At 32.5% G+C, this 13,452-nt stretch overlaps 1 protein-coding gene and 1 pseudogene across 2 annotated transcripts; one reads left to right on the top strand and one right to left on the bottom strand.

Annotated features, from left to right (window-relative positions):
- The first annotated feature begins 602 nt into the window (after positions 1–602).
- LOC131619965 (phosphoenolpyruvate carboxykinase (ATP) 2-like) lies at positions 603–5,474 on the top strand (annotated as a pseudogene).
- LOC131618232 (uncharacterized) lies at positions 5,123–7,775 on the bottom strand. Of its 2 annotated transcripts, none has more exons than XM_058889497.1 (7): positions 7,656–7,775; positions 7,062–7,182; positions 6,914–6,981; positions 6,687–6,827; positions 6,099–6,140; positions 5,795–5,997; positions 5,123–5,721 (listed from the first exon to the last, which is right to left on the bottom strand). In XM_058889497.1, the coding sequence occupies exons 2-7, from the start codon at positions 7,136–7,138 to the stop codon at positions 5,593–5,595; spliced, it is 660 nt and encodes a 219-aa protein (XP_058745480.1). In that variant the 5' UTR covers positions 7,139–7,182; positions 7,656–7,775; the 3' UTR covers positions 5,123–5,592. The 2 variants fall into 2 exon arrangements, with proteins under 2 accessions (XP_058745480.1, XP_058745479.1); XM_058889496.1 differs by having other exon boundaries at positions 7,062–7,139; positions 7,656–7,736.
- Between the last annotated feature and the right edge of the window lie 5,677 nt (positions 7,776–13,452).

Below are 13,452 nucleotides of genomic sequence, written 5' to 3' on the forward strand. Positions count from 1 at the left end.
CACATAAAAAAAAATTGCCAAGAATTATTATTCCTAAACCCTAAGCCTAAACCTTAATTTTATTGAGACACCCTTCTAGTTAAACTTGGTACTTCTACATTTTCACTTAGGCTATGTTTGGGAGTTTGGAGGGGAAGGGAGGGGAGAGGGCTTTGAAAAATAGGAGGAATTGAGTGAAAAAGATAAAAAGATTTTGGGTAGGAGGGTTTTGGAGGGTTTGAGTTTATTCATAACACCAAAAACCCCATAAAATGGGGGAACTCAAAAATTGTATTGAATGATGATTTTGAAGGGCTTACATAAATTTTCCAAATATCTTTTAGGTTGTTATACTATATTACTATTTTGAAAATTAAAAATTTTGTAATGATAATAACTCTTTTATCATTCTAAACAAACATGAAAGAGAAAAATCCGCATAGCCTTAATACAAAAAGCATCTCTTTCATTTTTCTCGTTAAACACATGTACATGTTTTTCTTCCAAAAATCCGATAGATCAAACAAAATATTTGAAACACGTTTTTGTTGGCATTTAAGAAAAATTCCAGTGCGTGTCTTATAAAATTGATAAAAAAATTGTAAAATTTCATAATCTAAAATATGGAGAAAAATCCGCAGGTAATTGATTTTATTTTTGCAGTAAATTTTGCAATAAATTTCATAGGTAAAAATTAAATACTTAAAATATTACTCCCTCTGGTCCCATTTATAAGAAAAAATTCTCTTTTTAGATACATTGAATAAATAATGTATTTGCACAACATATTGTCTAAATACATTATTTATTCAATGTATTTAAAAAGATAATCTTTTCTTATAAATGAGACCGAAGGTAGTATTAAAAATGGTTTTGTAATGGATTTTTTTTTTTTTTAAAAAGGATACTTTGAAAAATTTGACAAAAATACATAAAATTAATCACCAAACTTTTAAAATTTTAGAAAAATGTATATAATACAAAATACGTAGAAAACTCCGCAGGTAACATATTTTCGCAGCAAATTTCACAAATAAATAATCAAATGCTTAAAACATTATAAAAAAAATGGTGTTTTTACTAGATTTTTAAAAAAATCCGACACCTCACATATGTTATCAGATATTTTGAAAAATCCGATAAAAATGCTTAAAGTTATTTTATCGGTGTTTTAAAAATTAAAAACAAAAAGTTCATATAATTCAAAATGGCAGAAAAATCCGCAGGAAATATATTTTCACAACAAATTTCATAGATAAAAATAACACTAAAAAAAAATTAAATGCTTAAAACATTATAAAAAATATGGTGTTTTTACTATATTTTAAAAAAAATCTGACACCTCACATATGTTATAAGATATTTTAAAAAATCCGATAAAAATACATGAAGTTATTTTATTGGTGTTTTGAAAATAAAAAAAAAACATAAAATTCATATTATTCAAAATGGTAGAAAAATCCGCAGGAAATATATTTTCACAACAAACTCCACAGATAAAAATAACACTAAATTTTTTTATCGAATTTCTTTTTTTGGAAAATTCGGCACTCCACCATATTAAATACCAGATATTTTAAAAAATTCAATAAAAATTCTTTAAATCAAAGAATATTACGGTCAAATTATTATAATAAAAGATGCCAAATTCAATGAAATGGGTGCGAGATAAAATTCTCTATTGATATTTTTTAAAGAAATAAACTTTTAAAAAAGAAGCAAAAGGACAAAAAGAAAAGGAACTAAACTGATTCTCAATTAAAAGAAGTGAATATAAAGTTAGGTCAATTTAACTTGTTGTTAGCTAGGGTTTTGCAAATAATATGTGACATGTTATTTCAAAAAATAAAGTCATACAAACTCAATCTAAGATTGACAAGAGAGTCGGTACAACTATTATCTTCTTCATGCATATCAAGATTGACAAGAGATTTGACACAACTATTGTCTTTCCCATACACATGAGTCACTAGGAAGTTCATTTGTTTAAAGAAGGTTATGCATTTGTTCCATCTATTCTTTGATGGCCAAAGAATCTTGGAAGGAGAAAATATAAAAAGTCAAATATAAATTTAAAGTGTTTTTTACTGATACATCTTGGAACGAAGAACTTGAATTCTATATATAGTTTTGAACCACTTTTCCTTCCCAAAACTAAGCGATGTGAGACTTTTTCAACCACCCCCAACAATCTCCACCTTGATTAAAAATAATACATTAATTTTCATTGTCTTCACCGACAATCATACTCCATCATAAAAAGTATATCTACTTGAAGCTACACCACTCCAAAAATGTTCACATTGTCTTCACCGACAATCATAGTTTTAAAAACTATCATACTCCATTAAAGAAGAGTATACTTCACTTGAAACTAAACCACTTCAAGAATTTTCACATGTCGAAAACCAGGTTGAAACTTTTTGATGCAACTTCCATGTTGGTAGGAGACTCTTCAACCATTGACATAATCTCACAACACACTTTGCATCAATGCCCATGTGTTAATCCGCTAGCAATAACTCGTCCTTTTCCATGACAGCGGAAATGTCATGAGAACACCCTCTCTCACAACGATGGAGACATTGCTAGCATTTGACTTAGAGTCATTCTCTAACGCTGGCCCATCATGACACTTATACTTTATATGTCTAATCATTTCACATTTCCAACATTTCACACTCATTTCATTATTTTTCTTCACATAAGGCCTTCCTCTAACAACCAACACTGAATTTGAAGAAGTGTTATCCTCACCCTTCAATCTTCTTTCTTCAGAAATAATTTTACTAGCAACTTTCTTCAAAACTCAAAGTTCATTCTCATATATCAAAACATGTTTAATATACTCATAGGAAGATGAAAGAGACCATATGAGTCTTAAAGCTTTATCTTCATCTTCAATCTTGACTCCAATAGTTTTTAAATCTGAAACAATACTAGTAAGAACACTTAGATGATCAAATACTTTTGTATGTTCATTCACACGCAAGCTATGAAGCTGCTTTTTCAACAACAACCAATTTGATATACCATTTTCTTGATATAACCCTTTAAGTTTCTCTCAAGTCTCTTTGGCCAACGAATCACCAAAAACATTCGCAAGAATTTTCTTAGCCAAGGACATGTAGATTGTACACGAAGCTCTCAAATCTAGTTCCACCCACTTCTCGTTTTCCATGTTGAAAATGTTTCCTTTCAACGCCCTGTGTTATCTTAATTGTATCAAAATATTTTGACTTGAATTTTCCACAAGTCAAAATTGATTATTCCATCAAATTTCTCTAAGTCAATCTTCATTGCACTTGAAAAATTTGACGTTGCAACCAAACCTTTTCTGCAACAAAACAAAATTTTTCCAACCAACAAAGAGTATACAATTTCTTTTTTGATGTGGAAGATCAAACAAAACTGCATACTAAAATGTATAGCCCACCAAACCAAGACTGTTGATACCAATTGTTTGGAAAAAACAAATCATACAGAAAAAAGAGGAACACAATAACAACACGAGAGATTAACGTGGAAACTTCAAAACTGGAGAAAAAATCACAATCATTGTCCAATGACAATCAGAGAATAACACTATGTGAAAATTGTTTCAACTCCAATACCCCTCACAACACTCTAAAACAAGAGTATAAGAGAAAATGTAAAATGTCAAATACAAACTTAAAGTGTTTTTGATTGGTACATCTTGGAACAAAGAATTTAAATTTTATATATAGTTTTGGACTCCCTCTTACTTCACAAAACTAAAAACTTTATCAGTAGGGGTGTGCAAAATATCCGGTTTTGATGTCCAAATCCATAACCAAACCTAAACCACTTTTAAATATCCGGATATAATTGAATGGTTATTAACCGGTTTAGTTATTAATGGTTTGGTTATCCATTCATATAATCCGGATATAATTAAATGGTTATTAACCGGTTAAATTATTTTGGATTCGGTTATAATCCGGTTATTATTCAAATCCAAATATTTTAATTCTCAAAATATTAATTTTTTTTTTGAAAAAAAATATTTTTCAAAACTGGATTTTTTTAAAAAATCAGTTATATAATCATAACCAAATTTATAACCGGTTTTATAACCATTTTTAATTAAAATGTGGTTATGGTTATAAATCCAAACCATTTAAATGATTTTAAAATGATTATGGTTTGATTTTTGAAAATAACTAACCATGCACACCCCTATTTATCAGACATTTGCATTTTGATATGTTTTTTTATCACTTGCTTTATCAGTCGTGGAGAATGGTGTTTTTGACGATTATTTTTAAGAAGTTGATTATGTTGACAAATCAGTTATAAGTAACTAATAACTTTACTTTTTAGTTGCTTTAGTTGCGAATGTTCTCTCCTCATCGAGTGATAATAATATTTTGTTTTGTACATTTCAAATGTGAAGTTACCATGTGTTGGTCCACACCCAAAGAATGTGATTCTATTGGCATGTGATGCATTTGGTGTGCTTCTACCTGTTACTAAGTTAATCATGTCACAAACAATGTATCCTTTCATCACCGGGTATCTATGAATCACCGCAAAAAATCAGACATGACACTTAAACTGACACATAGACACGTGTTAGTCAAACACCAGACACATGTTGAATATTCTAACACATCTTCAATTTAAAGCATTAGTGTTTTTTTTATAAGCAAAAATGAATATAACAAGGCACAAGGGGTTCTCAACCCATCAATACAACAAGAAGGTGGCTGGCAGAGAAGAGGGTCAACGTTTTCGGCTTGTTCAACCTTAATAATGCTACCTCCTACAAAATATGCAGTCATGTCATGCTTTGCTGAAAAAAATGCAACCACGGTGCTACTGGTGGTGGAAGGTATGCTTTCAGTTATGAATGTGATTATTATTAAAATGTTGAATTTTTTCTCTCTATATAGAATATGAAGTTAACATGGTTTATGCTTCTGTCAAAATGCAGCTATGGTTCTGGAAATCGCATTAAACTATCCTATACAAGAAAAATTATTGATGTCATTCACACTGGAAAGCCGCTTGAATGTTGAGTACAAGAAGACTGATATTTTTGGACTTGAAATCCCGACCCTAAGAACATGATTAGTTTCCCTTCTCTCTACCAGGTATTCAATAGCAGTCGCGGTAATAGTTTTGATCGCAATGAAATCCTTGATATTGTAAAGAATCACAGTCAAACACGGTAGAGGCAACCTAAATCACCGTCACACTGGTTTTGACATCATCAAAAACAGTTTTCTTGCAGTTTCAGACTTCCAAATAAAAAACATGCGCTTTACATATTCAAGCCTATCACATTTCAAAAAAAAAGAAGCATTGGATGTTTTGTTCTTTTGCAATGGTCAGACAAAGCAGCATACAATGAGACATTGTTGAAGCTGGCAGGATTATTCAAGAAGAATTTTGAAACCTTCACGGACTATAAGATTGGTGAAGACAACAAATTGACAGAAGATATTCTTGAAGCTGGTCCAATCTTTTGATGCTTTGTGTTCGGTTTCGCAGAGAAGACCAAGGCTTGCTATAAAATTTGCTTGGAAACAATATATGCGTTTTTAACTGATTTTAATTAACTTAGCTACAATCAATACGAAAGATTGTTCATTGAACATATTTCCAAGCCTCATGCACAAGTTCATCATTTATGAAGGGACGCAAAGACCACATTAGGCAGTAGCTTTCAAGTTCTTCCGGTGACATGTTCAGATCTAACGCAGAAACAATCCTTTCCTGTAAAAAAGTGGAACAATTTAAGAGTTGTTCATTTGAGTGACAGTAACGTAACAGACAAACCATTCATTACCTGCATCAAATAGTCTTGCTGGACCATACCAAATAAGGCAACCATTAGGGCAGCTAAATGTGTGGAATCATTATAGATCTCTTGCTCATTCATTTTAAAATCAATATCCGAATCTGAAAGGCATGATAGTTTTCCATGTATACTATGCATAACATTTTGTACATTAGCCTGTATATCTTCAAGTTCATCAAGTACTACCTTCACTGCAAGACATAAACAAAGCCTAAAGACGAAAACAGTATAAATAATGCCTCACCAGTTTATATATAATCATAAATTTTTTTGGTTGAAAAAAACGCCATACCTTGTCTTATCTGGAGAAGAAGTCCCTGTTTACATGAGCCCACTTCCATATGCATATTTTGCCATATTGTAACAATTAATACAGTCAGGGAAAAGAAATAGCAAAAAAATCAAATAAGTATTGATGCATACTTCATGATGACATTACAAATGTGGAGGTGTTTATATGGTATTCACCATTTAAAGGCGAACGAGTAGGATCACAAAACATGTAGTTAGATGTCAATATAAGTAAGCACTCGTTGAGACTTGCGAAATGCCCTAGTGCTGTAAACTGCAGATAATAGCAATTTGTTCAATTTTGCTACATTGTAGTTAGATGTCAATATAAGCAAGCACTCGCTGAGACTTGCGAAATGCCCTAATGTTGTAAATCGCAAATAATAGCAATTTGTTCAAATTTCGCTTATAGTGATGTAACCACTATTGGTCAATACTTACATAATGTATCGTGGAACAATTGCGACTAGTTAAAATTCCACTAGTATGCTATAACTGCTATTTGACATCATTGGAATCCCTAAGCTCGAAATGACAAAATAAATCTATCCTTTCCTCTTAATTACCGACAAAATAGAGTCATACTTACAATTGGTTGCATTCTGGTCAACATCTTTGCGGTTCTTACATTCGAAATTGACATAGGACTTAAGTCTTCCAGTTTCATTAGCTTTAATGATGCTGTTGACTAATTTAGAATTTGTATCCATAGGAGGCTTCCGAATAAACTCTGTACAACAAAGCAAAAGTTAAGAGAGCAATATTCTTATTTTACACTAACTACATGCGCATGGTAAAATAATATCTGAAGAATACCTAATGCTTGTTGAAAACCGGACAAAAGCTTGCTTCCAGCAGTTCCCAAGTCATCAATCTTTGTATACCTATAAAGACAGGCATATATAACTTATTTTGAAGGAAATATTCAGGAAACAAATTAAATTAGAAAACGTTTAGAAATTACCCTGTCATGAAATGTTTGAATTTGTTTAAACTTTCTTTCTCCAAATCAAAAATTGACTTGTCTTCCAGGGTTTCCATTCTGCATTTTATATGAAAAAAAGCTTGTGTGTGAGAAGGGATACCTGCAAACACCATTATCTTTATCAAAAAATATAAAATGCATTGAAAATTCTTAAAAATCAATAAACAAGTCAATAATTAACCAATTCTACTACTGTGTCAAACACATGCAAATATAGCAGCATAGATATTTCAAGTAGAATAAAATGAGAGTAAGATTAAGCATGGTTAAGTCTAGGTTATGGACCAAAATGCCATTGTTATTATTTACCTATCCTAAAATTACAGTTGACCAAACAAAAGCGATAAATTTCTAAAAATCAAACTGCATTATGATTTATGAAGCTAACCAATTCCAATGAATAAACAGAATTATTATATTTCAAAAAATAGCAATCAAAGATTGAGAACTCAGTGACAACAAATAGTAAAGAAATTGCATAATGTAGATACTCATCCAAAGCAAATACAATTCCAAGCACAATTTTACGGAGACGCGGAAAACGGAAGGGAAAGAAGGAGTGTCGATTTTTACCTCAGAGGAGATTGGTGGAGCGCCGTCGTAGATACCGTTCCTCCGCGCTTACTGTGGCGTGCGCCGCCAGGCATATAGAAATTAGAATAGATGGGAAAACGATGGATCCGGTTAAGTAAGTCTCATTATATTTAGATTTATTTTTATTTCAGTTATTTTATTCTCCGTAAATTATAATTTTGAAAATATTAAAATATTCTTTTAAATGGTATCTTGATGATAATTTAGCAAATGTATTAAATGTATGGATTGTGCTATTTTAACAAAGCGATTCGCGCGCTAGTGAAAATAAAATTTGGGGTTTTCAGATTTAATTGGGTATAGTAAAACCGTAAATAAAATTGGTGAAAAACTTGATCATATTAACGACGATTAGACTTTGTTTCGAATCCCTTGTATGTCATTGTTGATGTTGGCGCCTATTTGCTTCTAAGATGATTTATTAGTGATCACGACGGTTTATCATAGCCGTTATACCGAACTCCTTGGTGTATAACTCACTTTTTACGCTACGCTCCCTAATCCCTTAGGTCAGCTGGCTAGTTAAAACATATAATGTTTTTGTGCATTAAACTTAAGTCACAATTTATATTTTTTTTTATCATTAATCAATTACTTAGTTGAACAAGTTAATTTAATTTTGGTTTATAGAGTCATAGTCAGTAATCACTACGAGTCTAGATTGATATTCATATTCGTAAACACATATAAAACAGTGAACACAAAATTAAAATGAATAGTGATATTGAATAAATCAAAGATTCCAAATAGTATAAAGACTCAAACATATGTTCGAACAGGTTCATCTAACAAACCGTAATCAATAAAACTTAGTTATTCATACTCATATGAATCATAATTGAAGTAATAAAGAAACAATACATGAAGTTTCGGTTTGAATTTGGCTCCTGATAATGAAAATCTTTGCTACAGAGCTTTATAAATTGCCCCGTCGTCAAATTTGAGTCACAAGAATGTCCACCCTATAAAATTCCCTTTATTTTCTATTTAAACAAGTAAAAAATGTGTGAGCAAAGTAGTCCATGGCGACCACGATGAAAAATATCGTGTTAGATCACGATTTTAACAACTTTGCCACCAAAGAAATTACCGGGTCGAGTCGCGGATCGGTACGCTTTCTTTAAGACGTTTCGCGGTACTGCCAAAATTATGCAAAGCAGCTCTTAATAACCACGACGCCTCCAGGATAAAACAGCCCAGTTCTATACTATACGATTACTACTTGCACGGTAGATAATCGGTCTAGAAATACACCCTCAAATGGTACTAGGACCATTCAAATATGGTATGAATACCATCTTAGTATCTGGTATAAAGACCAGTCGTAGTAATTTCTCAAACCAAGAGAAATTTCAATAATTCTCTAAAGAGAATCCAAAAAAAAACTTATACTTATAATTTCTCAACTCAAACGAGGAGAAATTAACATTATTCTCTAAAGAGAATTCAAGAAGGTACTCGGAAAATTCAACGAGTAGAAAGAAAGAGGGAGAAGTTGGCGCTTCGACAATTCGAAAGACGCAGAGTTATGAGAGTGAGGAAGGAAAAACTCAAATTAAGTTTTTGGTGTGTTTTGGAATGAAACAAGTGACTTCATTATATAATGAAATAAACTAGCTAAGATTTCTAATCTAAGCAATGTGGGACTAAGAAGTTTTTTCAACTAATATACAATGTGGGACTTCACTTAATGAACTTTTTCAATTCATCTCCCTATATTGGAATATATGCATAATGTTCCAACAATCCCCCACTTGAATTTAAAACAGTGTTTCAGAAATAACGTCAAACGTTTCTAAGATTGTGCATAAGCAGAGGTGTCTACGACTTGAACCTTTGCGTAGCAAGTAGGATTCCGATTCAACAAGAGTGACACAATTGTCTTGAACTCTATCTCAGACATCAAACTCGCACACAACCTTTTCTTAAGGTGTATTCTAATAGCCCGTGCTTTAATGGCCCTGCACGTGTATCCCGGTTTAGTGAAGGCTCTAGGAATTCTGCCTCGAAATTCCATAGGAACCGGCCTCAGTTCCACAATCACATAGGTGAGTCTATCAAGAGTACTCCTGTAGCCTAGGTACTCCCTCATACAAAGTATAGATCTCATTAAGAGTTTCTATTATCTCATCCTCTTATTACTTCAGGATTCATGCTTCTTTTATTTACTCTAGCATGATCAGCTCATATTACTCACAACTTGTTATTACCCATTGAACCTATTTCTTGGGATCTCCAGTCATTTAGGTCGGGTTACCATCATGAGCAACTCATTTCTGTATAGGCATTAGTCCCATCTTTTTTTAGATGTATTATGGACTTTCTCTCTAGCTAATCCTTTCGTCAAAGGATCTGCTAAGTTTTCATCAGTGCGTACATGATCCATTCTTACAGCTCCTTTAGAGATACAATCTCTAAAGGCATTGTGCTTTCTTCTTATTTGACGTCTTTTACCATTATAATAACGGTTCTCAATTTTTGCAATAGCCGCGGTACTATCGCAGTGGATCAACACAACTGACATAGGTTTTTCCCATAAGGGAATCTCAGCTAGCAAGCATCTTAACCAACTTGCTTCTTCACTAGCATTTGCTAATGCGATCATTTCAGACTCCATCGTGGACTGAGCCAGGATAGTATGCTTATTTGATTTCCAAGATACAGCTCCTCCAACTATGTTGAATACATAGCCACTAGTAGCTTCGGAATCACCTGACAAGATATTCCAATCTGCATCACTGTATCCTTCAAGTACAACAGGAAATTTCTGATAATGTAGACCGAGATATACGGTCCTTTTAAGGTACCTCATGACTTGCTCAATAGCTTGTCAGTGCTTGTTACTCGGTCTACTCGTAAATATGCATAACAATCTTACGACATATACAATGTCGGGTCTAATACAATCAGTGGCATATCTAAGGCTGCCAATGATGCTCGCATATTCAGTTTGTCTCACACTTTCACCAGTGTTCTTAAACAGTTTAACACTTGGTTTATAAGGTGTGCATGCAGGTTTACAATCAAAGTATTTATATTTCTTTAAGATCTTCTACACATAGTGTGATTGATCCTAAGAAATTTCTTGCACGGGTCTCGTGATCTTTATACCAAGAATCTCGTGATCTTTCATATCAAAGTTGTTACTCAACAATGATTTCACATCATTAATGGTCTGAATGTTTGATCCAAATATGAGTAAATAGTCTACATATAGACATATGATAGTGTAAATGCGATTCTCAAGTTTGTAATAAACGCATTTGTCACTTTCATTCACTTTATACCCATTCGATATCATTAAGTTATCAAACTTTTCATGCCATTGTTTAGGAGATTGCTTTAATCCATACAAAGATTTGTCTAACTTACAAACCTTGTTTTTCTTGTTCATGGATCACAAACCCTTCTGGTTGTTCCATATAGATTTCTTCTTCTAAGTCACCGTTTAGAAAAGCAGTTTTAACATCCATTTGGTGTACTATTAAATTATAAATAGCAGCAATTGAAATAAGTACCCTAATGGATGTTATTCTAGTGACAGGAGAGAAGGTATCGAAGAAATCTACATTTTCTCGTTGTCTAAAATCCATGGCTACAACAAGCCTTGTATTTATCAATAGTTCCATCATATTTTAGTTTCTTTTTCAAAACCCATTTACAACCGATTGGTTTGCAACCAGGAACCAAGTCTACTAAGTGCCAGGTCTTGTTAGATTCCAGAGAATCTATCTCATCATTAATAGCTTCTTGCCATGAGTCTACATCCAGAGAAGACAAAGCTTCTTGAAGATTTATTGGATCTTCTTCTACATTATAAGCCGCATAGTCAGGCCCATAATCTTTAGAAACTTTTACTCTTTTACTTCGTCGAAGTTCTATTTCTACATTTTTGTTGCTTTCTGTGCTTCTTATCACAAGAATGTGACTCGATTGAGTGCCCCCACTATTTCTCAATTTGAAGGGAAATTCATATTCATAGAAATCAACATCATTTGATTCTATGATCGCTTTTGCATTTAGGTCATAAAACCTATATGCCTTACTGTTTGTTACATATCTAATGAATACATATTCATATGCTCTATTAGCGAGTTTAACTCGTTTCGGATCCGGATTTCTGACATAAGCCAGACATCCCCAAGTTCTCAAATAAGACAAGATTGGTTGTCTTTTCTTTAATATATCATAAGGAGATATATTACTCTTTGACTTGGGAACTCTATTCAGGACATAACAAACAGTCAATAAAATTTCCCCCCACTAGTGAGGTGCAGCACCAGAATTCATCATAATTGCAACAAAAAATTCAATAAGAGTTCTATTCTTTGTTTCTGCTTTACCATTTATTTCAGGGGAATATGGAGCAGTCGTTTCATGTACAATTCAATGTTATTTATAAAAATTATTAAATAAACTAGAATCATACATATTACCTATCACTACAAATTCTTACTAAATCATTTTCAAATTCTTTACAAAGTTTTTGAACTTATCAATTTCATTCACAAAAATATCATTCTTTATGATGATGGTGTACAAATCTACCCCAATAAATTGACTAAATATTTCCTTATTTATAAGAAGAGGAGAAAACATAAACATGATTCTTTATAATATCAGAAGTATACATGACATTCTTCAAGATTAAAGTCTTTTCATAGGTGGACCATGTTCCACTTCTCCAATATCGACAACATTAGTGGTGTGGGCATCTCCCAACAACACTTTCTTATCTTTAGTATTCGTGTATGTTTTAAACATAACACGATCATAACAACCACGACGAGAGACGCCTGTGTTTATCCACCAACCATCAAATCTATCAACCATGTTGATTTCAATGATCATATGAATAAATTTTCCATTAGCCAGGTTAACTCGTGCATTACGGGCCACACCAAGTTCAAGCATTACATGCTACATCTCTTAGCCATATGACTTAGTTTTCCACAGTTGAAACAAAAGCAAAACCACGTCATTTCTTTGAGGTGGTGGTTGTTGTCTAGTTGGAGCAATTGGGGCCATAGAAGGGTTCCCATTCTTAATTCGGTTCACAATATTGCAGTTCTAATTCTATAATGATTTGCCATATGGCTTTAGAACCATACCGAATTTATTTTTGTTGTTTAAAGCAACCAAGACTTTTCTATTTAATCATATCTCTGATATTCTTCTTTAATGAGAATAATCAGTCTCTAAATAAAATATTATTTTATTTTCTAACAAGGCATAATTCATAAAAACTTTCAAACTAGGGGCAGTTTGTCAATAATAAAAGAAATTCAAATTGCTTATAAATACATACCTTCAGTGATGATCTTATGAGCAATATTTTGAAGTTCGTGACTTTGAGTTTCTATGGACCTTTCAACTACCATCTGATACTTCACGTAGCTGCTAAAATCATTCTTCTGTTCTCCAGCTTCTTCAATGTCATACTTGTTTTTCAGAGTCTCTTAAACATATTTTGAAGTATCACAATTACTGTAATAGTCATACAGATCATTTGTGATTCTATTCAGAATGTTATAATCATTCTTTCTATAAGGTGATTTCATTCCTAAGCTGTAAATTGTTCGCTTTAATCTGTGCAGCAGATTCAGCTTCAACACTATTATGTGTTCCTTTTGATCCTCAAATTTCTTACCGTTAGTATGTTCGGTTGATCCAAAGGGAGCAACAAAATGTCCTCGGTCAAAATGTTAGCTATTTTTTTTCAACATTAAGAAGAAAATCATCATTTGTTGCCAACATTTGAAGTGACATCTCTCAA

The sequence above is a fragment of the Vicia villosa genome, linkage group LG7 (genome assembly GCF_029867415.1).
Source record: "Vicia villosa cultivar HV-30 ecotype Madison, WI linkage group LG7, Vvil1.0, whole genome shotgun sequence".
In the NCBI taxonomy this organism is placed as follows: Eukaryota; Viridiplantae; Streptophyta; class Magnoliopsida; order Fabales; family Fabaceae; genus Vicia; species Vicia villosa.

Excerpts from the sequence above, each read along its gene's own strand:
- LOC131618232 (XM_058889496.1), bottom strand. The coding sequence starts at position 7,729 with ATGCCTGGCGGCGCACGCCACAGTAAGCGCGGAGGAACGGTATCTACG. Across the intron at positions 6,141-6,686 it reads TGACCAGAATGCAACCAATT|TGGGCTCATGTAAACAGGGA; the intron begins GTAAGTATGACT and ends TGCATATGGAAG. Across the intron at positions 5,722-5,794 it reads AGCAAGACTATTTGATGCAG|GAAAGGATTGTTTCTGCGTT; the intron begins GTAATGAATGGT and ends ACTTTTTTACAG.